At 45.4% G+C, this 25953-nt stretch overlaps 3 protein-coding genes across 5 annotated transcripts; all 3 read right to left on the reverse strand.

Annotated features, from left to right (window-relative positions):
• Nucleotides 1-2: 2 nt before the first annotated feature.
• On the reverse strand, nt 3-7777 carry ART4 (ADP-ribosyltransferase 4 (inactive) (Dombrock blood group)). Of its 3 annotated transcripts, XM_013196439.3 has the most exons (3): nt 5399-7777; nt 3497-4223; nt 3-2649 (listed from the first exon to the last, which is right to left on the reverse strand). In XM_013196439.3, the coding sequence occupies exons 1-3, from the start codon at nt 5450-5452 to the stop codon at nt 2558-2560; spliced, it is 873 nt and encodes a 290-aa protein (XP_013051893.3). In that variant the 5' UTR covers nt 5453-7777; the 3' UTR covers nt 3-2557. The 3 variants fall into 3 exon arrangements, with proteins under 3 accessions (XP_013051893.3, XP_066850318.1, XP_047917175.2); XM_066994217.1 differs by having other exon boundaries at nt 3497-7777; XM_048061218.2 differs by lacking the exon at nt 3-2649 and having other exon boundaries at nt 2661-4223.
• A 145-nt stretch (nt 7778-7922) lies between these two features.
• LOC106045799 (osteocalcin-2) lies at nt 7923-14620 on the reverse strand. The gene is made up of 4 exons (XM_013196523.3): nt 14417-14620; nt 12508-12543; nt 10423-10492; nt 7923-9031 (listed from the first exon to the last, which is right to left on the reverse strand). The coding sequence occupies exons 1-4, from the start codon at nt 14481-14483 to the stop codon at nt 8902-8904; spliced, it is 303 nt and encodes a 100-aa protein (XP_013051977.3). The 5' UTR covers nt 14484-14620; the 3' UTR covers nt 7923-8901.
• Nucleotides 14621-18672: 4052 nt separating this feature from the next.
• On the reverse strand, nt 18673-24802 carry MGP (matrix Gla protein). Its single transcript, XM_013196508.3, has 5 exons — nt 24646-24802; nt 22118-22268; nt 21153-21188; nt 19938-20013; nt 18673-19050 (listed from the first exon to the last, which is right to left on the reverse strand). Exons 2-5 carry the CDS (start codon nt 22176-22178, stop codon nt 18912-18914), a joined length of 312 nt encoding a protein of 103 aa, XP_013051962.2. The 5' UTR covers nt 22179-22268; nt 24646-24802; the 3' UTR covers nt 18673-18911.
• Nucleotides 24803-25953: the final 1151 nt, after the last annotated feature.

Genomic DNA, 25953 nt, shown 5'->3' on the forward strand with positions numbered 1-25953 from the left:
TGAATTCCCCATCTTGGCAGTAAAAGAAAACTTTAGCATTAAAGAGAATCTGCAGCTCCTGATCAGTGCTTTGAAAGAGATGCAAGCCACCATGGGATATGACACAGATGAAGAGGGAAGCATAAGCCGAAGTTTTTATGCTAGAATTGCTGGTCCCATCAACACTTTGCAGGACAACGTGGCTACAGTAAAAGGTCTTTATGAGAATTATAAGGGGGTTGTAGGAAGCATCGTGGGTGCACTTGTTGGAGTGATGTTAAAAAAAGATAATTTCCCTGACACAGTAGAGGCTGCTGTTCATCAGTTACTGAGTTCACCTGCTTTGTCCCTCCATGTATCAGAACTTCTCTTGGACTATGCTGATATCGCTAAGATGCTGCAACAAAATGAGCCACCAAGCACCACAGCAAGCGGCTCCTCCTCAGGTGAAACATCACAACAGCTCAGACTTCGTTCTCTACCCTCCTCCTCTTTTCTTTTCATACGGACCCTCCTTCAAGGACACAGAACCATAAAGAAAAGCCTGAAAACAGCAGCTGACTACTTAGAGGAGGCTTTCAGAGTGCTGAGGCCACCTTGTGAAGCATTCCAACTCTTTGTTAAAATGCTGGAATCCTGCATCCCAGCAATAGCAGAAAAGTTGGAAGCTCCATAAATGTACTGATGTGTTAGAAGTTCATCTTGATTCCTTTACCCTCGATGGAAAGTTTGAGCAGGTTTGAACATGCCCGTACAAGACATATCTGCAGCAGCTGCTTCTGATTCTCTCCGTAGTTCTTTCTGAAATCTGTACCTAGTTATCTCTGAGCATTTAGGCGTCAAAATAAAGTTCTGTTGATAAATTATTTGAAATCACTGGTAAAACAAAAGCAACAAAAATGTGGTGTGAAATATAGATACAAAATAAGCTAATAGTAAAATAGTTCTGTATTAAATCTTTTCTAACTGTGCAGACAAATATGTCTCAGGATTTCAGGAGCAGTAGTTCAGTTTGACAGAACATGCTACTACATATTAGATGATTAGATGATGGCGTCTGGCATTGCATACGCCTAAATCTGGTACCTGCAATGCTGAGCCTCAAGCTACTCCTTTTAGTCTACCCCCCAAAAAAAACAAAGACCCCCACATTCCTTAGGTGTCTACATTTCTAATTCTCAGGTGCCTGAAGTTCTGCACTCCTTGCCTCAGGATTTCCAAGGGAACGGCACCACCAAGCTTTCATGGAGCTGCTTGGAGAGTAAAGCAGTTCACCCAGATGCTTTTGAATACCCTTACTTTTAACTAATTAGCTGGTCAGCAACTTGTGCAGTCCTCTTATATTCAGATCTCATTTGGATAGCTAACTTGTTGCTTACCACTTTGGAGGGGTGATGGTGAATACAGCTTCCTGCCAAGTTCACTGGTGACTGAGAGGTGTTACCACTCAGGGGTCATTTATGAAACGTATCAGTGAGTTTCAGTTCAGTTATTTAGTGACTCCTCCGCAAAGTTAAATCACCACAACTGGTCTCTTGACCATAGCCTCAGCCCAGGCCCAAGGGGTGAGGAACCAGGGGTGAAGAAGTAGGGTAGGCATACTGGAAGGGGGATTTTGCAGGCAGAAAATGTTCTTTATCTTTTCCACATTGTTATGTTTTGGAGATGGAAGAACTTCATAGCTGTTCTAGCTTGGGCATCTAAGTTACCAGAACTGGTAACTGAACATGTAGAAGTTCAACCTCCATCATTAATCATTGCAGAGCACTGAAGCAAAAAGACAGGTAAATAAATTTCAGTCACATCCAACACCCATGAAGAGAGCAGTGGGTTCCACAGGCTCTCCTTCATTTCAGTGTAAAATAACCAACAGATATTCATCAGCCAGTAGAGGACTGTTAGGAACACATCACCTGCCTGACTTTTTCAAAAGAAATGCTAAAGGCAAACATAAAAGCTGAAGACAGTCCTGACACATCTTGTGACCCTCTGCTGCTAAGTTCGTGTCTCAAGAAAGCTTTAAGCTTCTGTCCTCTGCGTGTGAGATGCAGATGGTCAGTTTGAGATGAGAGCTATCAGATGGCTTTGGTGTATGGGATCATGTATTGGGGAAAGGCAGATGTGCTGCAGCCATAGCCTTGGCTGTCACCAGGGACACGGCACTTACAGGAGATATGTAAGGCTGCACACTTACCCACCAGTCTACCACCATGGTGCCTTCTCCATCACACAGCCAGATGCACTCTCACTAAAAGTTACTAAGAGATCTGTAAAGATGTTGTTAAAGTCCATGTGTGTCTTTCCTGAATGCCTAAGGGACAAACTACCTACAGTGAATGGTGTCACTGCCCTGCTCTTCAGTAAGGCCATAGATAAATGCCCTTCTGTCTGAATGAGTCCAGGGAGTGTCTGTTTTGATGAGCTAGGCTGAATGACTCAGTTTCATCTGGAGAGCTGAGGCTAAAAGTGAGGGAAGTGATGAACCTTCTGTAACAACAGTAACTCCAGCGACTGATTTCCTGTCTATTTTCTGTCTTGATAATCAAATGTATACATCTGGATGTAGCCAGAGAATCGGTCATTGCTTAGCCAAGCACAAGAAAACTCCAACTACACCAGGAAGAACAGCAGAGGCAGAGGCAGTAGAACCACTGTTCTCAATTCTTGAAGCTGAAAAAAAAGTGAAGAGAGCAGTCACTTAGACCTCCTTTATCTGATTAGAGCTTCCTGCCCTTGCTAACACAGCATTTGCCCCAAACAGACACTTTCTCCAGTCTACCTACTATTCTGGCTTAGGGCTGGGCAAAAATTCTCATTCCTGAATGACTGTTTTGTGCCCAGAGGTTGCACTGACACACTGTTTTCCAAAGAGACAAAAGCAAGAGTCCCGTATTGGTGGAGGACTCTTAGGACAGGGCTGTGGAACAGACCCAATGTGGTCTTCCAGCACAGAACAGTTATCTCTGTAGCCAAGAAACCGACAGAATGTGCTTTGCCGATCAGCACCCCTCCTCTCTTCTGCCACAGGAGAGAGAACAGGACTAAAGCAACAGTAGTTTTGTTTGTATTTACCTGAGCCTGCCAGAGTAGTGGTGGATCAAAGTCCAGTGTAATCCTGAGGCCTGAAGTGTAGCTGCCTTGCAAGCCACCAGGATAATATCTGAATTCAGGCTGCCTGAAAATCTCATCTGCCATTGCAATAGGGATGCTGGGGCCCCAGCGCATGTATCCTGCAACATCCTTGCAATGGCAGATGGGATAAGTGCACGCCGAAAAGAACCCTGAGATCTGTTATGTAGCGGGTGGATTAATCATCAGTGAGCTGTAGGGTCTCACAGGTTTCGTGACAAATGGGTGAAAACTGGGTCATGTGGCTCTCACAGGCAAACACAGGAGGTAGGCTACAGATTGGACCTTGTGTGTGGCCCTCTATAGGTACAGCTGATGAGGGCTGATTGGGGTACTTGAGAACAGACTGTCCTGCATCCCACCTGCCCAAAGGGACTATATGCAGTACCTTCCAAGAGCTGGCAGTGGTACTTGCTGTAATTCCCCACAGAATGCAGGTGCAGCCGGTTGCCGTACTCTGTCCGGAAGAAGTTTTTGACAATGAACACCTCATAAGGGGGAATGAGGACTTCCTTCTCAGATGTGTGGTAAGAAAAGCCTTGCAGAGCTGCTCCCAGGCAAGTTGTCACTGTGAACAAAGTTTCATTTCCAAACTTCTGGGCTTCATTCCAGAGGCGAGACGTAGAAGTGAAACGGCCAAATCGCACTCTTCTGCCTACCGTGGCTTCAATATGTAAGTCTTTTACACCCCTATGCACTCGGTAGCACTTATGTTTCCCCATGGTCTCCTTGCTGCTCTGCCATTGCTTCATTATCTGGATAGCAGTCGTTAGGTAAAAGTGAAAATATTTGAAACTGAAGTTGTGTCTGTACTGCTCTGGAGAGCTTCCCGCTGTGGATGTGGCCCAGTTCAGCTGAGAGTGCAGGGAAGAATTCATGGTGTAAGCCATGAGGACTATGGCATGACTCTCATGCATTTCCCTTAAGAGACCTACAGGGCTCTTTAACAAAGCCTTCTGAGCCTTCTTCCAAAGACTCAAATAGTTTTTATTAGCAGCTATTTCCTTATGGAAATAGTCTCCTCTCTCCAGTTCTTCCATCACCTGCTCTCTGCATCCCAGGTACTGGTCATCAAAGGAATGTAAAGCCATATCCATCATAAGATGGGACACAGACTGCAAATCAAAAAACAAATGCAGGTTAGCATCAGAATGAGATTTTATGTATATCTGTGGATGCAAACCAGGTTTTTCCCTACCGTCTCTTTTAATTTTTTTCATTATTGGCAGAAAAAGCACAGCAGGCAGGCATTTTCAACAAGCCCTTGCTGAGCAACATCACGCCAAAGCCCCACCTCAGGCAAATACCAACCAGAACGCTAGAGTTCTTATTTTATGGCAGTCAGTGACATCAAAAACTTCAGAAGAGTTTTCTCTTCAGAGGGCAAGGGGATAGGGCCAATAAGACAGACCCATAATCCATTGGTTTCAATATTCTTTTCATGATTAGTAAGTGGTTTTGAAGAGAGAAAGAATGAACAAAACAATATTCTGAGGCAGTGAAACCTGCACACATCTCAGGGGTGAATTTCTTCTTTCTGTCCTATAATACCTCTCGGACATGTTCTGGCTCCAGAGCATGATGTTCAACAAAGACAATATAGTAGTACTGTGCCAAAACTTTTACTTACCCAGTTTCTTTCACTAAGGCCAGCTGGACTTGTTATGTAAATAAACATTAAAAACACAAGTAAGTATTTAAATAACAGGATGCTATAACAGGAAAATAATTTATAATATATTCTGTCTGTGAAATGACACTAATGACCTGTTTCTAGTATTTCTAATTAATAAAAACCCTGTGTGATAACATCTAAGAAATGGTGTGTTTGACAACAGCTCTTTTCCCTTTTTGATCTCTTAGTGGACTAGTCAAGTATTGTAGCCAGTTGGTAGCTAAACTCTGCAAGTAGATACTCACTTCATCTCAGACATTCATCCTAGACACATAACTAAATTGATAGCTTTCTCTGAAGTTAGAATGGCCCATAAACTATAGCGGGATTCATTTTATTTCTTCATGGTACTGTAATTTCTTTGAGGGGGAGCTAAAAGACAGTTTCAAGGAACAGAGCAATATGGCCACTGCCCATCCAACAACACATTGGTGTTGTCAGAGTCTCAGATGAAACAGGCTGGAAAAGGAGAGGAACAGTTCTATGAGACCCAATCCAACGTTCCTTAAAAAAAAATCATACTTAACATTTATTTAAAAAAAAAAAAAAGGTTTTATTTCAGTGGGATAAGTGATTTCACCATTTCAAACAAAGTACAATGTTTACCCCTCTTACCAGTCTTCGCAAGGAGATCAGCAACAGAAGGCTGGCCAGCAGAGGTACTGACATCCTAGAGTCCACCCAAGACACTATTAAGAGCGTTGAGCTGAAGTAGAGAACACCTGCATCTGTTTCTTTTCCTTTTTTCTTGAATTCTGAAGTTTTTAATTTGCACTCATGTCTTTGTGACAATTCTTCAACCAAAGATTGTTCGGTAGATTCTTAAAGCAATTCAGATGTCATTAATCAAGCCAGGCAGTTTACTGGTAGAAGTAGGGCCATAATCCATAGGGAAGCATCTAGAATCACTGAGACTTTATGAGTTGTTTCTTCACTCCAACTTTAGCTGGTGTAGATGTCCGTCGCCTTGATATTGCTCTTTATTCTAAGGTATCTTCCACTCTTTTTCTTGCAAAGAGGAAGAAAACTCTTACTTGGATAAGTCTAAGGGAGTTTTCTCCTGAGGACTATATGTGAAGATGAGGTGGAGAGTACTGTCCCTACCTAAGAGCTTAAAAAGTCCCCTTAATGAAGTGCTGAGCTCTGATAAAGCCAACACAGGAATGCATGGTAGGTTGGGATCCCATCTGGAAGCAGAGATAACATAACTGCCCCACTCCTCCTTAGTTCCTCCCAGTTCCTAATAGTGTGCTACCAATCCTCCACTTACACCACTACAGAGTGGCATCTTGTTGAACTATTTAAATGGGTACACTCAGAATGAGGGTATAAATCCATATTCTACACCAAGACTAATCCCTCTCTACTGGCCACTTTCCAGTTAACCTTCCAATCAAAGGGCAATGAGCTACCCACATGCAAAGACCCATGGCCTCTGACAATATTTCTGCACAGAAAAACAGCAAAAAGTAGTTGTCAGGGCCTCACTCTGTGACACAGAGAATTGAAGCTTGCTTTTCATTGCCTGCTAGTGATAGGTTGGTCAGACAGATTTTGAAGAGGGGCACCTGCAGTCATAGTGTGATTCCATGGGAAAGGCAGCATCTGTGCAGCTGCTTGTTTTCTGTGGACAGAGAGCATTTGCTGAAATAGCATGAGGGATGACAAAAAGGTCTTGTACTGGGTTGCCTCAACATGATCTATAACACTGCACTAACTGATTCTGATTCTGAGTGAGTGACAATATCTGCAGCCACTGGTGGTATAAGATGATGATGTGAAAGATGATGCAAAAGTTGAAGACATGAAGGATGATGCAAAGTGATAAATGCAGCCTATCCACTTCTCCTTGGAACTGCCCCATCACTTTGGGCTGCACTTCAGAAAGCAGTTATTCAACTAGCGAAGTGAGTGCAGAGAAAGGGTTGTGAATTTATTCAGAGGCACCTCCTCTCTTGTTTGTGTAGAGATAAAAAATAGCTAACAACTGTGAAAGGCTCTAGTGGAAAATTCACAGTCAGGAAAAACAGCCACTCTAGAATGTGAGAGTCGCTATCAATCCAAATGGATATAATTCAGTTGCAGATCATGTCTCTTGCCTATTTTTTTTTTCTGGCCTTTTAGCGTATGATGCATTATGAAGTGAATGGGGAAGGAAACCCACTCACGGGCTGTGCATTTTAAAATCCTTCAAAAGTAACGTAGGGTACTGTCTCATGACCATAAATACAATGGCCATAAGATGGCAGCAGAGGATGTGTAATGGTATTTAAATGTACCCCGAGCAGGTGAAAATCGAGCTCCTTCAATCCAGCATTATATTTGTAATCTGAATTGTGCACTCAACTCTCCAAAGGCCATATTGACTTCAGGCCATATAAAGATCTGGTGACACAGAACAGATTACATGATCAAGGCCCTAATGTTCACCTTCGCAGAAAAAAAAAAAATATATATATATATATATGTATATCAAAAGGAAGTTACAAATATAAAACTAACAGAAAGATGCAAATACACAAAGGATACTTTTAACAAACAAAACTATACAACAACAACGAGCCCTAACATTAGTACAGCAGATATTAAGCACTCACTAATCTCTAGCATTTTTCCTGATGAAAATTTTGCTGCTTTCAATGAGCACTTTGTTCATTTTTAATAGATGGCATTCAGAGGTGAGTCTTGTTGTGAGCAGTGAAGCTCCACCAGTTTATGCTAAAAGAGGAATCAGCCTCAGGTACTTGACCGAGACAAGCAGAGGTAATTATTTATGTTTTCTCCTTGGCCAAGGTCAGTATAGCCAATGCAAGTCATAACAGCTTGCCAAATGAAGGCTGTCACACACACATCAGCACTGGGGCAGGGTCATTTAGAGAAATGCTGAACACAGTAGATGATGAATCAGGAAAAGCTTGGTTCTCCTCTCCCTTACTGTCACAGTGTACCGGAATCATGATCTGAACTTCATTGTAGTCACTTCTGATTCACTTTGGAGCACAGGAGGGGAGAAGGAAGCCTCGTGCATCTGGATCCTGCTCTTCAGGGTTAACAAGAGGAGGCTTTATCTTCTGGACATCTCTTTAATTGCAGATATAGGTTGTACAGAGGAACAGAGAGAAGCAGCACACCAACCCACTTTATGTAAGCAGTATTTATTGCAATGGGTAGCTGGGAACGGCTGCACCAGCTTACATGGAAACAGAGAGATTTGGTCTTCCTCAGTCTCTTGTGGCTCAGCAGTCCCTATTGTTGGAGATGGGATCTGCCATCTACCTCTCAGGGAATGCAAGATGACAGACCATGTCAAGAAAGGCTGTGCAGAAAGTTGCTAACATGTAATATTCATACAGGGAGACAGAACGAAGTAGTGCAGAGGGGAGACAGTATATATATATGCACATGTATACGTTATATATGTATGTACATCAGAGAGAGAGCCAAGCTGCCTTGAATAAACAAAATGTTGGCCCAACTTCAATCCACTATTGAAATGCTTTATTTTTATTTCATAAAGTTTTTTTTTGTTGTTGTTTTGTTTCTTTTGGGAGCTATTTGAACACATTTAGATTCAAGCATCAATGCTAAAGCATCAGAGAAACAGATTTTTTTGTTTCTGCTTGGGTATATTCAGTCTCACCAGAAATCAATTGTAGCAAAAACAAGAAGAGATTTCCAATTCACTTTTCACAGTCATTGGTTGTAGCATACAAATGGAAGGGCTCATCTAAAAGGACTCCTCAGACACACTTTTTCAGATTTAAACATTGATGCTATACAGGCAGATTTTGTGACAGAACAATCAGAAGAGTGTACTGAGACACGATTTCTGGCTATGTAATAGCATTTACAATGGAAACAGGTAAGACAGTCTTCTCAACCATTTAACAGTGAAAATACCATGAAAGACAACTGAATAGAAATATTTTTTGATGAAAGCAAGAAAGCTAATGCAACCTAGAGAAGTGGGATAACTATTGCCTTGTTTTTTTCAGCTGGCTAGGGAGACAACTGAAGAATGTCCCAGTCTATCTTCCCTCCTTCCCACCCACAACCTTCTTCCTGCTGAGAGGTTCAGGGTGGTCCTAAGCCAGATGAACAAAGTGATCATCCCATCCTTAGTATCTCCCAAAGAAACGGTTGTAGGCCATGAAAAATCCTATTTGGTCAGACAGATAATCACAAGGAGGGTAGCTTTCACAACGCTCATGCATCTGCTCCATTGGGGTTTTGTAATGCATAAAGTACCTGGAGTGGACAAAGAGAAAGATGCTGTTCTGCAGATTCAGTCAATGGAGTTGGAGAGGTTTCATAGCCCAATATTAGCATGAGAAGAGTGATTCCCCAGGGTACTTCTCATGATGAGTTAGATACCTACTTACATGGGGATAGACCTCCTTGACAAATGCTGAGGAAAGTCAGAATTGAACCCATCTTAAAGCAATTGCTCTTGAAGTTTTATCAGGAAAGGAGACCATAGAAGCTGTTTTTTTTTTGTTTGTTTGTTTTTTGTCCCCCAACCTCATTCCCCAGCTATTTTGCAATCTTTTTTTTTTTTTTAAACTTTATTATTTATTTTATAATTCATTTATCTTGTTATTTCTTTTTTACCTTTATTTGTTCCCAGTTTCTGCTCATTTTCCCACTAGATACTCTCTTCCCTTAATTTAAGCAGTTTTCCCTCATGATCCTCACTTCTATTGTAGACAGCAAACCTTTCCCCTCACAGTTTTTGTTCTGCCATGCTGAGCAAGCCCAAATCTTTTAGTCTCAGCTACACAGTAGTTTCTTGTAGCAGAAGCTACTTTTATGATGACCCACCTGTAAGGGGGCAGTCAGTGTAGTCAGTAGAATTGCTACTTCTGAATTTCATCTTGTTTTTAATCACTCCAGGTTTCAACATCAGTCAGTTCCCCTGATACCATACACTGATCCTCTTCTCTACAGATGGGACCTCCCAGTTTTCTATCATCTAAAAACTACATCATCCTTCCAGTCCAAGACACATCAAATAATAATTCTTTTTGACACGGGCCTACATGAGACAGTGGCTTAACAACTTCTTCTAGGAAATATGTGAAGAATATTCTTGCATGAGCTCAAACTTCTCCGAATGTTTATATCCAGGATTTCTCCAAATCTTTGTGCCTAGAATTTCTGCACAAATGGATATAGGACTTACAGCTTCAGATTTAGCTTCATCACTACAACAGAGCCGTGCTTCCTTTGTATGGAGGTAGAGGCAGTGACCAGGACTCTGTGATGCTCATCATCCTGGAATTTGGATCTAATGTCCCTGGAGGTTTAAGCAGCTTCTAACTTGTACCCTGTTGTTCCCATGGCTAGCCCAGAAAGCTAGTACTGTCCTCCATGGGAAGGAATAACAAAGTCCAGCTATGAGCTCCCAAAAGGATATTTATGAAAAAAAAAAAAAAAAGAAAAAAAAAGAAAAAAGAAAAAGAAAAAGAAAAAAGAACCATTTATCTATCAGTGTCGGTCTCTTAATACCTTTTTGTTTCTACACATGACGTGTAGATGTGTGGCAAATGATGAATGCTTTGCCATGACCCCCCAGCTTCCCACCCCCTCCTCAGAACAGGTCCAGAGTCCAGCTCTCAGCCTGACTCATGCATTGTTACCGTTCGTAAAAGTCAGATCTCTTCTGCCTCTTCACAAAGGCATTGGCAACTTCCTTTTTAATCTTGATACCTACCAAGAGAGAACACGGCAGGTTAGAGATGCAGGACCATTGACTATAGAAATCAGAGATCAGTCTACACTCTGAAAATGGACTGTTTTATTTCTTCGTAAGGAGATAACTTCTGCAGCCAATCCTACCTGCCCATTCACCACTCCCCACCCCACTGTCTACTCCAAGACTGACAAGTGGGCTCACTCCTCACCCCAGCCTGCCTGTCTACATGGAACAAGGGCTCTTCTGTCTTAAACTTCATTCCCTTATCATGTAGTATGAATCCATAGAATCATACAATTATTTAGGTTGGAAAAGATCTCTAAGATCATCTGGTCCAACCTTTATATGAGTCCACAGCAAATTTACAGAAGGCAAAGTCATGACTGAATAAGATACATATAAGGAGAAAATGAAGGGAATGGCACCCTGTCTCCCTAGTCCAGCTAACTTCAGCCTTGGCTTGCTTTCTATAACCTGCCTCAGACTGAGTGATGTGGGACAGGAGGCACCAGGCCTTGAAATACCTCTAATTAGCCATAAGCTACAAACAGCACATGGAACTGCTGATGCTCACATGTGCACAGTTCCATGGAAAGTGAAAGGTATGAAATAACAAAAGTAAATGTTACACAGGGAGAAATACACCCAGGACGTGCACATCCCGGTGTTCAGGCACCTGGAGAACATGAGAGGTCTTTTTGCCATGTCAGCATTCACCCCTGGTCTCTACTAACACACCTTGTCAGCACAAATTTCTTATTTGCCCCCTTGAATTTGTGGCTGTGCAAACAAAGGAGGGTTGTGGAGCACCCCACAAGCAGGAGCTAGAGCCACCTCACTGTCCCCAGCCAGGACTCAGCACAGCACAGCTTCTCTCTGTGAGATGGGCCCACACCAGCAGAGGTGTGTGTGGATGCTGGCACACTGGTAACTCCAGCAGCTGCACACCAGCACGTTTCAGTAGAGAAACTGGGAAACTATCAATGTCACCGGGGGAATGCAATTTCTAATACTGCCAGTGGAGAGACTGGTTTTTGTGCCCTTCCATCATCATTGCGGGATGTTTGTTTCTGCTTAGCCGGTGAGACGTGTCCCCTCACCAGCAAGCTGGGTTTAGTCAGGATCCAAATATTGACTGCACAGAAACTGCCAATTAATGACTCGTCAGAAATCACCACCTTTCCCTGAACACTCTTTTTGTGCATGCTTTTTTATTTTTCTCTCTTTCCCAAACGATGTTTTTATTGGCTCACTGGAGAAATACCAGCTTTCATGCTCACCAGCAGCAATGTTATCCTTCAAGGTGTGAAAAAGGAGGGACAGAGAAGATCAAGGGGGATTTTCCATGCAAATTTCTGTTAGGATCAGCTTGCCGTGAAACCTGTGGACATCCCAAGATGTGCAAATCTCCATGTACTGGGCAACCTGACAGAGGAGGGACTGCAACCCTCAGCAGCAGCCAAGTAAGGGACTTGCTTTCAGGTATCAAACCTTCCTTCTCTGTGATCCTACACACTAGACTGGCTGAGCAGCAGATCCAAAGAAACAGTGCTTGAAAACCCTGGGTCAGGTTCTGCTCTCTTAAGAGGCTGGGGACAGAGCAGTCCCTTTGGAGGGGTCTCTGAGGCCAGATCAGAGAAGCAAGGAGACCAGTCATGTTTCTCCACCCACATCACCCTCTTTCATGGAGGGGAGATGCAGCCAGCCACTAACAACCTGCAGGGCTCATGTCTTGCCTCAAGGGTTGTGGAGATGCAGCCTATGGTTCCAGCACAGCCAGAGCGATGCTCCCTTGCCAGTACAGGGAGGCTGACCCCCCTTGTGCCTCCCATCCCGTGGCTGTGAAAGGCAGCCCCTCCATTTGCTGCACGTGCTCCTGCACCTCAGGGGTGGTGGCACTGAGGGAGCAAAAGGGGAGCAGCTAGAGGGAGTCAACATGGTTCTTGTTCATCCCTTCAACCCATCAAAGGGAAGAAGGGAGGCAGATGCAGAGGAATGGAGCTAAGAGTCATTACAACAATATACTCACTGGCAGCGCTGGGAGGTCCTGAGGGGTCTTCAGGATCTGTGAGACAGACAGACAGAGGAGATTGCATGTGACGTCTGCTCTTCTGGTCCACTCTCTACCTGAATCCCTCTTTCTATTGAATGGATCCAGCTCCCCCCTTTTCCAGAAGGTCTGTCCTTCCCAGAAAGAATTTTATCAACATCCAGAATGTGGGGATAGATTTCTCCACCACAAAATTCACCCATTATGCCTGGATTCATTTAAATTCAACTTCTCCAAACAAAGTCAAATGACACAATAACCATACAACTACTGTGGAAGCTGGAGGAAGACCTTCCTTTTTCTTCCTCCCCACCCTTGCTAAGAGCAGGGACAGGTGGAGCTAAGGGACCATTTGAGCAAAATCCCAGATTTGGACAGAATCAGAAGATAGCTGAGCATCTCCTCTTTCTTTTGAAAGAGGTTTCCCTGACTCTAGGGAGAAATCACAAGCTGTTAATAGGGAAGAGAAATAGGATTGAAAATTGAGAAAAACTCTACCCTCACAGCTTTGCAGCCAAGGGTTGGAGTATCTGGTTCACCAATGCCCTCCTTCTCTCCCCCTAAACAACAATAAATTTACACAATGTATTTCTGTTTTCATTTCTAAACTTAATTCTTAATGCTTTCTGCAAACATCCAAGCAATACGTCCTCTAAGAGAAATGTTAGGTCGCCTCTTCATCTTGGCTTTCCCACACTGGACTGTTTCACAATTATTATTTTTCTTCCTCTCTTTAACCATATTTTTCTTCAACAGTGTTAGTTCCACCCAAGTCACCAGGTCCTTGGCATAAGCATACTTATGGGCAGAAAGAGGACTGTGGAGACCAAAAAATAACAACTGTGCTTAAACAAAGACTTTGTGAGAAGAGGTGTGTGTAGTTCTATTTTTAAGCAATGTATACATTCCTTGGATTTCAAAAATAAAAATAAAAATTAGAAATTCCTCCAAGGCTATTAAGCAATCTGGAACATAACAATGACTGGGAAAACCAAAAACAAACAACAGCAAAAAGCGGAGATACACTCAAGAGTGAGAAAGTGAACAAGAGACCGACAGAGGGAAAACACAGATCAAACAAAATTCACTAAATATATTTGCCAGTATTGAATCATGTTGTATCTGATGCCAGGGACTTAATGAAAATTAACTTTGAATGAGATAATACAGGCAAAAACAGGGCCCCTTCTTACTTGGCTTCTCTTTTCCTGCTGTAGGGAGAAAACACTTGCTGTTTCTGATCTTTTGTCCTTTCCCTCTCTCTTCAGCTAGAGAATTGTCACTGCATTGCTCTCTCTTGATCATAAAGTCACCATGGCTAAATCACCTTCAAATGTGATGTGCTTTTATTCAATGAGACAACACCCAGTTTTTCTAACCATCAATACGAGGTTTTTCCTCTCCAGAGTTCTCCACATGCCACATTTTTCTGCAGGTGAAGACTTGACTCGGTGCCTATCTCCGTGATCCTACAGCACCCCAGTGCTGGCAGGTATAAAATCCCCCTCACTGTGGTTGACACAACTCTTGCCTGCAGCTCACCCCAGGGCTGGGTTACCCAGTGACTCAAACCTGAGCATCCAGCCTACCTTTGCCAGATCACCTAAAAGCTTCAACATGTTAAAATAATTGGAATTCCCTGCTGCAATGCAATGGTGCAATCCTATTTTTTTGACCAGTGCAAGAAAGCGCCCAGTAGGAGATAAGGCTGCCTACCCCCAAGCCCTGTTTTTAATTTACAGCTGCAGTGCAGCCCCTCAGAGACCCGACGTTGTGCAATGACCCGCAGCGCTGCCTCCCCCCAAAACCTTGCATCTCTCGCATGGTGTAGGGAGGCTCCCTGGGGGCTGCAGCTCCAGCAGCTTTCCTAGGGAAGACGTCCCCTTACCTTTCTCACACCAGCACAGCGCTGCCAGGGCCAGAGTCAAGACGAGCAGTGCCAGCAGACTCCTCATGTCGTCTTTGGCTGCGCTACTCTTCCTACACTCAGAGCGTTCCTGGAGGTTACCGTGGCTTTCTGGAGCTTGCTTTCAGGCAGCACTTTATATCCTGTGATTGCCTGGAGAGATCAGGGCTCTGGCTTGCGTTCCTGTGTCTGAGCTCCAAAACAAAGACCGTCCTTTGGGCCAGGAGACTATCAGGTCCTGGCAGCCTGTCGCGTTAAAGGGGACTTATCAAATGTCAAATCAGAGTCAAATGTTTGCCTGTTCCAGAGCCTCGTTGAGGACTTTCACTGAGACAGTTTCACAAAGTTGAACATATTTAAAAAGGTAACAGATATAACAGATTTGGCATTGCTGTTGATAAACACACTAAGTGTAATAGTGCTAATATATGATAACAGTGCTAGCAAAAGGCTGTCCTGGGTACTTCTCACCAAAAGGTGCAGAGCTTACCAAGAAGGTGTTCCTGTCTTGGTGGAGGAGAAAGGAGCATGGCTCATCATCTGCCTCTTCCAGGTCTACAGTTTCTTCTCTCCCAACCCAGCCCACCCACTCTTCTTTTTTCCTAACTCTAACACTTTTTCCTAACACTAACTCCCATTTAATATCCTAACCTTAACTGGTTTTCTCCCTGGAGTGACATTTATCATGATTTGGGTCTAGTGCTATAGTCATATATATGTTTAGCATGTACTTCATTGAGCTCATTATCATGTTCAGAGGTGTTAACTTTAATATTAATTTTACAAATAATCAAGCAAAAAAGTTTTACTCCAGGCACGGCAGCCTTCAAGATTTTGTTGTGCCACCAAAACAGGGCTGTCCTGCCACCACAAGACTACCTACTTCAGCAACCTCTCATACTGAACTTGAGGACCTCCATCCACAAAGTTTGTTTAAGAGATAAACAGGAGCAAGCTGCTCAACTCCCCCTTGGCCAAGGGTGGTGCTTATCATGACGCTAACAAGTCTGACTGTTCTCCGCACAGCCATTTGACATCCATCTCAGGACTCACGGCATTTCCAGAAAATTTTATCTGAGGTTTTGAATGGGTCTATTGAAGAAAAACAACTGGATAAAAAAATTGGTTTTATTAGAAACATGGAAGTCATTCAGCTTCTCCCAGGAAAGCCAGGGGACAGACCAGAACAGCCTAATGTGGAGCAGTTGCTTTCATGTGGTGCATGGGACTTTCTCATGTGGAAAATAAAATGAAACAACCTGATGGTGACTCTTTTCCCTCATCTCACGCTGACACATTTTCCTAAAGGAAAAGACATCCATAAAATGGTTTGCATAGGGCAAACATACAGTAGGTTTTCACTTCAGACAGTTTCAAGAAACCACTCCAGAGAGCTGTTTACATTATTGGGATCTTTGGAAGCTAGTTTGGGGAAGTAGTGGGGTGTCTTTCTTTTTTTCTCCCTGGAAATCTTCCCAGTTTGGAGGCTACGAGTCTGGCCTCTCTTGTCTCAAGATCAAATAAGTCTTTTGATTCCAGGGGTGTTTTATTTTTCAGGACTTGGTGGCTGTGGTTACTTGGTATATCAAGAGACCCAATGCACTTGGTACACTAAGGCCCAAAGGAAGGACTGTGCCCCTGAGAGCTCATCTCAACATGCTCCCTTAGCAGTGATGGTGTCTGCAAAGCCCCACATGCATGGAAGCATCACTGCTGTCCCTGTCCATGGAAGCATCAGTGAGGAGCACCCAGAGCCCACACTGCTCCTAGCACCGGTAACAAACCAACCAACCAACCCCAAACATGTAATTGAAATAAGCTCAAGTTGTGGGGCTTTTTTTTTTTTTTTCATTTGGTTTGTTTTTTTTTTCCCCCAGTTTATAAGAATTATACAGAATCTATTCATTTCAGTGAGTATTGTAGCTCTGTCTTAAATTTTAAATTAAGTCTTTGGGTATGTCCTCAGATATGGTGACAGCCATTTCAGCTTCATCGCCAAATGTACTGTTTTATGACATTTATTGAGTCAGATGATGGGCAGTGCTTTTGTTCACACACAATATAACTCAACCTCCTCTTGCTCCTCACCGTGTGACCCTCTTCTACAGCCTGTCTACCAGTAACCCCATATTCCCCAAAGCCAGCAGCCAAGTTCCCCAAACTATGTCCCGCACACAGCACATGTATAACATCTTCCTCCACCTCACATCCAGTCCTACTCGGCCCCCCACACAGGGGAGACATCCAAGGGTTACAGAATTAATAGGCTCCCAAGGGCAGTCACAGCCACTGGGGATTCGGCCAATCCTTAGAAACACTGTCTTTTAGCTTACATAGAAATTAGAGAAATTTCAAGTTTAAAAAACAAATGTTTAGCTTTCCTACAGTGCAGGAGAGATTGAACATATATACTAGCAACATCCAGCACGAGTGTCTTAAAAAGAAACATTCTAAAAATAAATAAATATCTTAATGTAATGGGTATTCTAAGAAAGCCATGCTTCCAAAAGAGAGCATGAAAGAATATAAATACAGAATTCTAATAATCCAAACAGCCTCATTTCTCTTCCCAGCTTTTCCCAAGCTTTTTGATCATCATGTAGTCTCTTAGACATGTTTGGTTATTGCTTACATGAATGAAATCCCTCTGAAACCTCTGCTATTATTCATTATTTATCCTGGTAAACCAGAGGTTGAAATTGCCAGATATTTCTGGACACAGACCCAGACAGCACTAGTGCTGTTCCTTCTGTTTTGGTGGTGTCACAGTGTCAAGTCAAACCCAGACACTGCAGACTTGTTGACTTTTAGGGTATGAAAGCTTTGCTTTGGTTTGTGATCATAAGATTCACCTACCTGGGAACACGCAGAACAAGTGAGGGTGCAAACATACCTAATCTGTACAGCCTTTTTTTTTCCCCTATGCTTATTTCTCTCTCACTTTTTCCTTTGGACAAAACTTAAGCAACTGTAAGGGTGGAGTTTCCTATCAGAAGTGTTTTCAATAAATAAATCTGTTTTCTTTCCAAAAGTTCATCTGCTAAGCTGGCAAAGCCTTGAAGTATATTTCTGAAAAGATGCATGTTTCTAATATGGAAGGTAGATCTGGCTCTAGACTTAATTTCATAGAATAGTCAGCAGTTTGATACTTTATATCTCATTGCCTTTGATAGTGTGCCATGAATCTTTCCCACTTCTTTAATTTGCAGGTCCCAGAGGAAAGCTGGAGATGTGCATACTGGAACAAGCTGTGCCAAGCTGAGATAGAAGATTTATGTCTCCTAAACTACCCACACCGATGGGTGTTCGAAGAGCTGTGGCTGCATCCTTCTGCCTCAGAGGCAAAGGGAGCAGAGCAGAGGAGTGAGAGCCTTGGGGTCAGGCTGTCATCCCTGGTGCCAGTGGGGTGACAGTCAGGGTGGCAAGACCCAGCGCTACTGAGAGGAGCCCTTGCACCTCCCTTCAGCCCCTCACCACCACCACCAGCCCTTCCTCCTGTGGGGCTGCAGCCATCACACGGTCTCCTAGCCATGTGGTAGAGTACTTGCCCCATCTCTCCTCAGATGAGTCCCTCTTTTGTCACTTGCTGATGCTTTGGCTCTCAGATCTCCTCTGCCTCCTGGGTTCAGAATGACACAAGAGGGGACAGAAAGAGTATACAAGGGGATATGTTTGCCTCAAGCTGACTTTCTAACTCAACAAGAACAAGGTGCTGACCCAAGGGGAATATATGCCTGCAATCTTGGTTTTAGCTGAAGAAATAAAAAAAAAATAATAATATTCATATAATATTTCAAAGTGAAGGGTTAATGCTAAAGTTGTCTGGAATGATTCTAAGTGGAAGAAAGGGGATAAAACAGCACTCTTAACAGAAATATGAATTAAGTCTGGACCACACTACGGGAGCACCAAACACCAGGGCCAAAGTATAGTTGGAAAGATAAGATGCCATTTACAGGTTTTTTCTGTCACTAACTCTCACCTGAACTTTGCCTTTAAGATTAAACAGATGCCTTCTGAATTTTGTTTACCTGACTGAGAAAAGATGGTGTAGATTTCGTTTTCAAAAAGTGCATCTCGATTTTAGACCCTGGAGCAAAACCACAGTAGATCATTTCAAACCTCATGTGATCATGTGGTGGTGACTTGTTTCCATAATCTGCACCAGATTCTGTGATAAAGAAACTCAGCTTCTTCATGAAAAATTACCCCCCAAAATACTGTGACTCATGAGAAGATAGTATCAAAGGAGCAATTTATTGTGCAGTAACCACCCACATCCTGAACTCTCTCTGATCTCTGCTATGTCAGCTCAGCACTAATCGACACCGTGTAGGAATCCATGGCTATACGGGAGAGAAGCAGCAGGCAGGATAACATACAGGGACACAAGCAACTGAATATGTTTCAGAGCTATATCTTTTTTTCTGGGAGGATACCCTCGGCTCCAGGCCCCAGGGTGGGGACACAGCACCCTTTACTTAGTCCTCCTTCTCCCGTAATAATGCCTGTAAGCAGCAGCATAGCCGTGGCGAGAAGCGTACAGTTCGCAGGGGTAGTAGTCTTCGCAGATCTCCCTCTGATGCTCCTGGGGTGCCTTATTACGTTCCCTGATCCTGCAGAAGTAGGATAGATGAGGAGTAAGTGCTGTCATCTTAAATATCTGTCTACAGCCCTTTCCCCACCCCCTCCCCCCCCAACACCCCACCAGGATTAAGGACCCAGCCCCAGCCCCCATCATCAAGCTACCAAGACCATGGCATACCAGCGTCTGTATTCACGACACCCAGGGGGCTGATGTGAGTACAGGAGTGTTGTTCCTCCCCGGGTAACATTTTACTTCAGGGCTGAGTAGGGTGGTGGGGAGAGGGGTTTGGCTCCTGCCTCAGCCCGGTGCTGAAGGAAGAGACTTCCAGCCTTCTCCCTCCAGCTATTTCGCTATTCCCTAAACCCACGCATGGAGCAAAGAGCTGAAACACCTTGTGAAGGGGACAACATGGTGCTGCTGAGAGGGTTTGCCTCAGTGCCTCCCTCTAGGAGAGGATTTCTGTGCCTCGGCCTTTATTTTCACAAGCCCCGCATGAGACATAAAACTGCCTCTATCTGCCTTATATAGATGAGGAAAGGAGGTTCACGGAAGGCCTTGTGATTTAGAAAAGGTCATGCAAATCCTGCATGAGACCTGAAGACTGGAACAAGATCTCACATTGAACTTTCTGGGTATCCCACACTGATTCCCTCTCTCCTTTTGTTGCTGCTTCCTTCAGACAAATTAAGCAGAGCCCTCCCCGTGCAGGATGTGCCCTCAAACACAAGGATCCACTCTCTGCTGCCTGAGCTCTGGCTTCTCCCAAGGTTGGGGACTTGACTGGCACCTCAAGCTGAGAGAGGGGCTGAGGCTTCTCCGAAGTCACCATGGCTTCTTCCCCTGCTACCAGCCTGTGCTTGGCAAGGAGAAACCTCTCCCCACTCCCACCCTCAGTGCCCTCAGGCCACAACATACCTCTCCTGAGCAATAGCTTCTAGTCTCATGTCAGTTTGCATGAAGCCATTGGCCCTTCGCCTGTTGATGAAGGGATCTGGGAAGACAAGGTTTTGTTTTGTTTTGTTTCCAGAATATATAAACACTTTTCACAAGACTTGATTTCCACAAAGCCCATCTCCCACACTGGTGACAGCCTCCCTCTCTGCCCTCCCCTCACAGTGAAACCCAGGACCCTTTAATACTCCCTGCCATCCACCCTGCTGGCTCTCCCTATGTCTTGTGCAGCCTGTATGGAAGCTCAGGGTGCCCAAGGGAAAGCTACTGTGAGCCTGGTGCTGCAGCCTCCCTGACTGGAGCTTGGCCAAGAGGCGGGTGCCAAGCTGCGCAGACCGCAGGAGGCCTGGGCGCACTCGGTAAAATCAGCAGGATTGTGAAGCTACGAGTAGGAACAGGAAGGGCCTGAACAAGTTTATCTGCCTCCACAGTTAGGCAGTAGAAAAGGTCTGTGCTGAAATTTTGAACTGAAGTGTCTGAAGGTCCCTTCTGTCCTTTTTGAGAAGCAACAGAGTCCGACTGCAGAACTGAGGAGTCTGGGGATGTCCTTGTCATTGGCTCCCACTTGTACCTTTGTGCTTCTGACTCGCTGCTCTGTGAAATCCTTCTCCCAGATGGTCTAATTTCTTTTTAGCTTTGATCCATCTGTTCTCTAACCTCTCCAGGTTACTGCTCGTTCCTAAGTGATGCTCTCCACGATCTCCCACTGCTTCTGTGACACCAACTCTCATCCAGAACAAGGATGCCTCCTGCCCACACACCCCACCTGCTTCTTCCAAGGTGCTGAGAGTTCGGTTTTCCCTGTCTTTGGGTAAGGACAGCCAGTGTCACTGGCTCTTTCCACACTCCTCCCAGAGCTCTTTGAGCAATGCCCTTTTCTAATACCATTTAACCTGTTTTAGGTGCATGCAGCAGGGATCTAAGTTCATTGCTCTTTGTTTTCCAATTCTTATTAGATTCTTTGCAAAGCACAGTGGTATGTACTTGTGCCCAAACACGTGAATTCTTTTTTAACTCTCTTCCCATTCATCCTGAAACTCTGACATCCAATAAATTCAATTTCCCTGAGCTGAGTGGTTCTGCCTATTTAATCCCCATAGTAAAGCACAAGGAAATGGTCTTGGAGATGTCTGCAGCACACTTTGAATTAAAAAAAAAAATAGTAAAGCAGTCTCTTACTGAGATACTCATGGGATTCCATGCTCTCGTGGGACTCTGGGGAAAGAAAGAGGAATAAGGAGTAAGACAGTGTATTCATGGCATTTGCAGTGTCTCACACACCACAGATCAGTAGAACATTCACACACAAATCAGGGAAACCAGATTTAAAGGCACCTGTTTAAGAGGAAAAGAAAGGGTTCAGTAGTGTCATGTAGTATTTATATGAGGAGTTTACAATGTTCATGTGTTTCGGATGGAGCTATCTGGTGTCCTAGGCAGGACTTCAAGGGTCACACTTGGTCTTCCAGTATGTGATTCTCAAGCATATTTCTTTCCTTCATGTTTTTGACACTACAATTTTTGCTTAACCTCAAAGCCTGCATGTGTGCTTAGGGAATGGATTAGCACAGGGAAGTGTGCTTGACTCTTGCATAAAATAGCATCTTAACTCCATCTGTATGCCTGACAGGAGGAAGGTGCTGATATTACAAAAGGGGAAAGGGAGATCTCCCCATTAACAAGGAAGAAGCCTTGACTTGGCGTGTAGTAGTCTAGGAATTGTGCCTTGCAAAATAGCCTGTGGGAGAGTCACAGCCCAAGCACCTCTGTATGGCTCAGCCTTTTAAGTTGTTCTGGTTATCAGCTGTGTCCCCAGCCATCCTGAAAGGTAACTATAAGTTGGAATGACCATATCAAAAATGATGTAGTCTCTTCCAAGTCCTGTTATTGTGATCCAGACAACAGAGGAGCAGGAAGAGGACCAGTCTGCAGTGTGAGCTGGAGCAGAGGGGAAGGGGCTGAAGCATCCTGGACTGCAAACCACAATGACTGGAGCTGGCTGCTCTGGAGCAGAGTTGACACAAGGGCAGGAAAGCAGGGTTAAAGGGAAAGAAAAAACAAAGGTGAATAAAAAAATCTGAACAGATCCAAATATGTCTGCAACTTTGGAGTTGTCGCTCTACCCAGTAAAAATGATCACCTACCATAGCAAGTAGCGGCCATGACCAAGGTAGCCAAGAGTGTAATGATGATGAGAGCGCGCATTGTGCAAGTGCAGGGAGGGCTCCCTCACTCCGTCTTCCTTGCTGTGTCTCGCTCTCTTCCCACAGAGGGCAGCCAGAGATCCTGGGCTGCCTGCAAAATTAGCAGTGGAATGTTTATTATGAAAACAGAGACAGGAGGGGGCCCACGAAAGAACCTGGGGAAGGCAATGGCTGGCTGGTACACACTCTTTATGGAGCTATTACAAAACATCCTCTATTAGCAGACTGAGTCAGGTTTTGGGAAGGAGGGGGCATGCCCCCTTCCTCTCTCAGTTCAGGGTGGGGGGCAGAGTTCACAGGCAAGCATGTCCCTTGCACTCAGAAACCTGGCCCGTGCAAGTGGAAGTTGTTCCAGGGGCTGCCAGGGGCCTGCAGGGAGAGGCGTGTGCTGATCCCAGATGTACATGTTTGCCTTTCTAATTTTTCCTCTGATCTGCTCTCTTTACCCTCGCCGTGCTCTGTCTGGAAACACAGCCCAGACTGTTCCGTCAGCTCTGCTGGTGGAGACACAGAGAGCAGGGCTTCAGACAGCTTCCTCCCCACTCAGCCCCCCTTCCTCCAGCTGGCCCCACTGCCCTCCCAGCCTGCCAGCTGCCAGAGCAGGAATCCAAGCCCCTTCCCACCTCCTGCTTTCCTGCTCCAGGAGTGACAAGCAGCAACACAGAAGGATCCCTTCTGCTGGAGGGATCATGAGCTTTGCATTGAGACCACAGCAGCAGCACCTGTAACTCTATCTCTGCAGGTCCTCACTGTGCTCCTGCCCCTACACTGCTCCTCTGCCAAGGGACATCTTCCTGAAAGCAGGGGAGACCAGGTGAAAAGGTGAAAAGCAAAGGGGAGCAGTTTGCCAGAGGCGAGGCAGGGAGGGGAGGGGGATAACCAGTGCCTGCCATCCCTCCCCGTGGCAGCAGTGGGGCTGGGACCATGCACACTGCCTGCAGACGAGCCCAGGGCACAGTAACCATTGCTATGTGTGAGCCACGCGCTGCAGTGACCGCCTGTTTTGCCCAGGTGTACACAGAACATGCACTCACCAGCCTGCGGGTCCCTACCCACATGCAGACATCAGGGTTTCTCTCTGACTGGGTGCAGGCTCCAGCCGGCTATTCCTACCAAGCCAGTGGGGTGGCGTCACTGCTGTCACCTGCAGAGGCCAGTCTGGGGAGCCACGCTGCAGGTGGCACAGTCAAAACCTACAGGGACAATCAGCCAGAGCCTAACACTTCCCCAGTAGGGAGTGAAACTTCAGTGGAACAAGATTACCTTTGCCTTTTCAATGCCAAACTCATGCTCTCTGCCTGAAGCCTGTGGTCTCTGGGAGATGAACTGAGCAGGGCCTTCAGCTTCAGGCCAAACAGAAAGAATTGCTTTCCTTCCCCATTATCTCCCACAGAGAGCAGCTCAGTCCTTCACCATTAATGTCCCCCATACTACCCACATCCTGCCTGTTCAGTGCTTTGCCTAAGATGAGGAGGAAAACTAGGTTGTGCGGTGACAGAAAAAAGTCTGCTCTAGTCACAGGGTCACAGAACTAAGACTTTTCTACTGTTCCTCTGTGCTCTGCCCTACTCTAGTCTCTTTAAGTGAATTCTCTGCTCCGGGATTGTTTTCATTCCTTGGAGTCCAGGGTTTTGAAGCTGGTGTTGAATGTGGATTTTATAGGTTTCCTGAATGTTTTGTACACTCTGGCAGCTCATCAGAACTGCCAAGGAAGGGAGGTTTGAGGGAGACAGCCCAGCGGGAAAGCAGTGAGGCACAGGGAGGAAGACGCTGGGAATGCTGTGGAATGAAGGTGAGGCTGCACAGTGGGAAACTCCGGCAGACTTTCCAGCCAAACCCTCTTTATTTACCTATCAGAGCCTTCTCACTGGAAGACCACTCCCATTTCAGAAACTCACTGATCCCAGTACGCCTGGAGCATCCCCTGCCATCACCACAGCAGAAACGCCACAAGCACCACTTTAACTCAAACATTTCACTTTTTGCCACAGAAGCAATGCATTTTCCAAGAGATGAGAGAACTTGCTGACTACACAGCTCTATGCCAACAACTGACTTCAGGAAACACATTCCCTTGCAAAGATAAGTTGCCTCTTGACTCCCCCTGCACTCTGGATTCTTCAGCACACATCCCTCCTCCCCAGCATCAGCATGCTGCCCCAGAGGTAACACACCACAAAGTACAGGGAGCTAAATCCTCCTGCTTTCTAGAAGCATCCACTGGTTGGAAATACAGAAAGAGGAGGTAAGATAAACTGCCTGCAAATGCCAGGGAGATTTCCACAGTCCCCCCCAAAAAGGGGAGATCAGAAAAGCAGCCCTCTGGCCTGTCTCCTGCTGGAGCGGAGAACCACGATGTTACACACGCCATAGCAATCACTCCTAACATTTTGCAGCTGTGAAGCACCAGCAAGGCATTAATAATGAGCAGCCATCCAGGAAAAGTAAGGCGGTCCCTGCATACTCACTAAGCCGTCCTTCCTGGCCAGCCTGCAGCTCGTCTGAGGGGGCAGCTCTCCCGGCGTCCTGGACCCTGTACTGAAGGAGAGGGACCTTTTATTTATTAGCATTGATGAATGACTCCTCCCCTCTTCTGTCTCCCATTCCCGATCCACCCCCAGGCTTCCACCTTCTCAGTCAAAAACACCTTCTGCCCACAGCCAGGAAACAGAAACCTCAAGGAACTGAGCCAAGGGGGGAGAGGAGAGAGCCAGAACAGGCACCAAGGGCTAGTGGGGCACAGCCACAACCAGGCTGCATTTCTGTGCCCAGGAGCGGTGTGTGGGCAGAGGTCCAAGGACAAGCTCGGTCTTCCCCTTTGCAGCCTGATGCCCCCCATCTTCGGCCCCCTCCTTCCCCATCCACACTCTGTTCAGAGCCACACTGATGGCCAGGCCATTGGCTCTTCCGTGGGAAGCACAAGCCCAGGAGGCCCTCGCCTGTCTCCTTGCATGTTCCTTTTGCGGCTGCCTGATGCCCCCTCCTCCAGACCCACAGCAGTGCTGGACAGCCCGCTGGACAACCCGGGACATGCCCAGCTCGGTGGGCTGTTGGGTTCCTGGGCTCCTGGCTCTGACTGTGCTGGAGGTGCCCAGGCCAGGAGCACGCACACACATCTCACCGGGGCAGTCCTTGCTCAGCCAAGATCAACCCCTGCTATGCCCAGTGGGGGTGCTGGCAGGTCTGGTCCCAAAGTAAGGGTAGGCACAACCTGAGGGACTAAGCTCAGGAGACCTGAGATGGAGGAGATGAGCAGCTGCAGAATCAGCAATCGTGAGGTTAAGAAAGAAAACCCATCGCATCTATTCACTAACCAAACAGCTGGTGGCTGTGGCTGGTTTGGCTCAGGAAAAGATCGAGTGTGACCTGGCTTAGTGCCTTGGTTGCAAAATGAAAATGGCAGCATAACTGTGGAGTTACCACCGACTGTCTGGGACAGAGGTGGGTTTGCTGCACTTTTGTAGGACACTTTGTCACCTCACAGTTAGCACATGCATCCTTGATCTATGTACTTTTGCCTGGTTCCCAAAGGCTCTTGTCCAAGGGTGGGATCTTTAGCTCCTACAGCGCTTGATGATTTTGACTGGGAAGTCCAGACCTACCGGTGGCTCGAAGGTACCACATCACATGTGTCCTTGCACAAGCAGCTCTTGGCTCTCAGAGCCTGAGAAAAACAACCTGACATGGAACTGTCTGGATTGGAGTCACACCATTATTTCCAGGGACAGTTTGCAGAGTTTTAGGGATGGTCAATACGTAGTCCGTGTAACCAGTGT

This window comes from Anser cygnoides, chromosome 1, assembly GCF_040182565.1.
Source record: "Anser cygnoides isolate HZ-2024a breed goose chromosome 1, Taihu_goose_T2T_genome, whole genome shotgun sequence".
NCBI classification, from domain to species: Eukaryota; Metazoa; Chordata; class Aves; order Anseriformes; family Anatidae; genus Anser; species Anser cygnoides.

What these genes read in the sequence shown, in the direction of transcription:
- ART4 (XM_066994217.1), bottom strand. Translation starts at nt 4,328, where the DNA reads ATGAAAAAAATTAAAAGAGACGGTAGGGAAAAACCTGGTTTGCATCCA. An exon ending in CCACTGCCAGCTCTTGGAAG is followed by an intron (nt 2,650 to 3,496) that starts GTACTGCATATA and finishes CTTTTTTTTCAG; the next exon opens with CTTCAAGAATTGAGAACAGT.
- LOC106045799 (XM_013196523.3), bottom strand. Translation starts at nt 14,483, where the DNA reads ATGAGGAGTCTGCTGGCACTGCTCGTCTTGACTCTGGCCCTGGCAGCG. An exon ending in GCTGTGCTGGTGTGAGAAAG is followed by an intron (nt 12,544 to 14,416) that starts GTAAGGGGACGT and finishes TCTGTCTCACAG; the next exon opens with ATCCTGAAGACCCCTCAGGA. An exon ending in AGATCTGACTTTTACGAACG is followed by an intron (nt 9,032 to 10,422) that starts GTAACAATGCAT and finishes TGTCCACTCCAG; the next exon opens with GTACTTTATGCATTACAAAA.
- MGP (XM_013196508.3), bottom strand. Translation starts at nt 22,178, where the DNA reads ATGCGCGCTCTCATCATCATTACACTCTTGGCTACCTTGGTCATGGCC. An exon ending in GGAATCCCATGAGTATCTCA is followed by an intron (nt 20,014 to 21,152) that starts GTAAGAGACTGC and finishes TTGTCTTCCCAG; the next exon opens with ATCCCTTCATCAACAGGCGA. An exon ending in GAAGCTATTGCTCAGGAGAG is followed by an intron (nt 19,051 to 19,937) that starts GTATGTTGTGGC and finishes CTACTTCTGCAG; the next exon opens with GATCAGGGAACGTAATAAGG.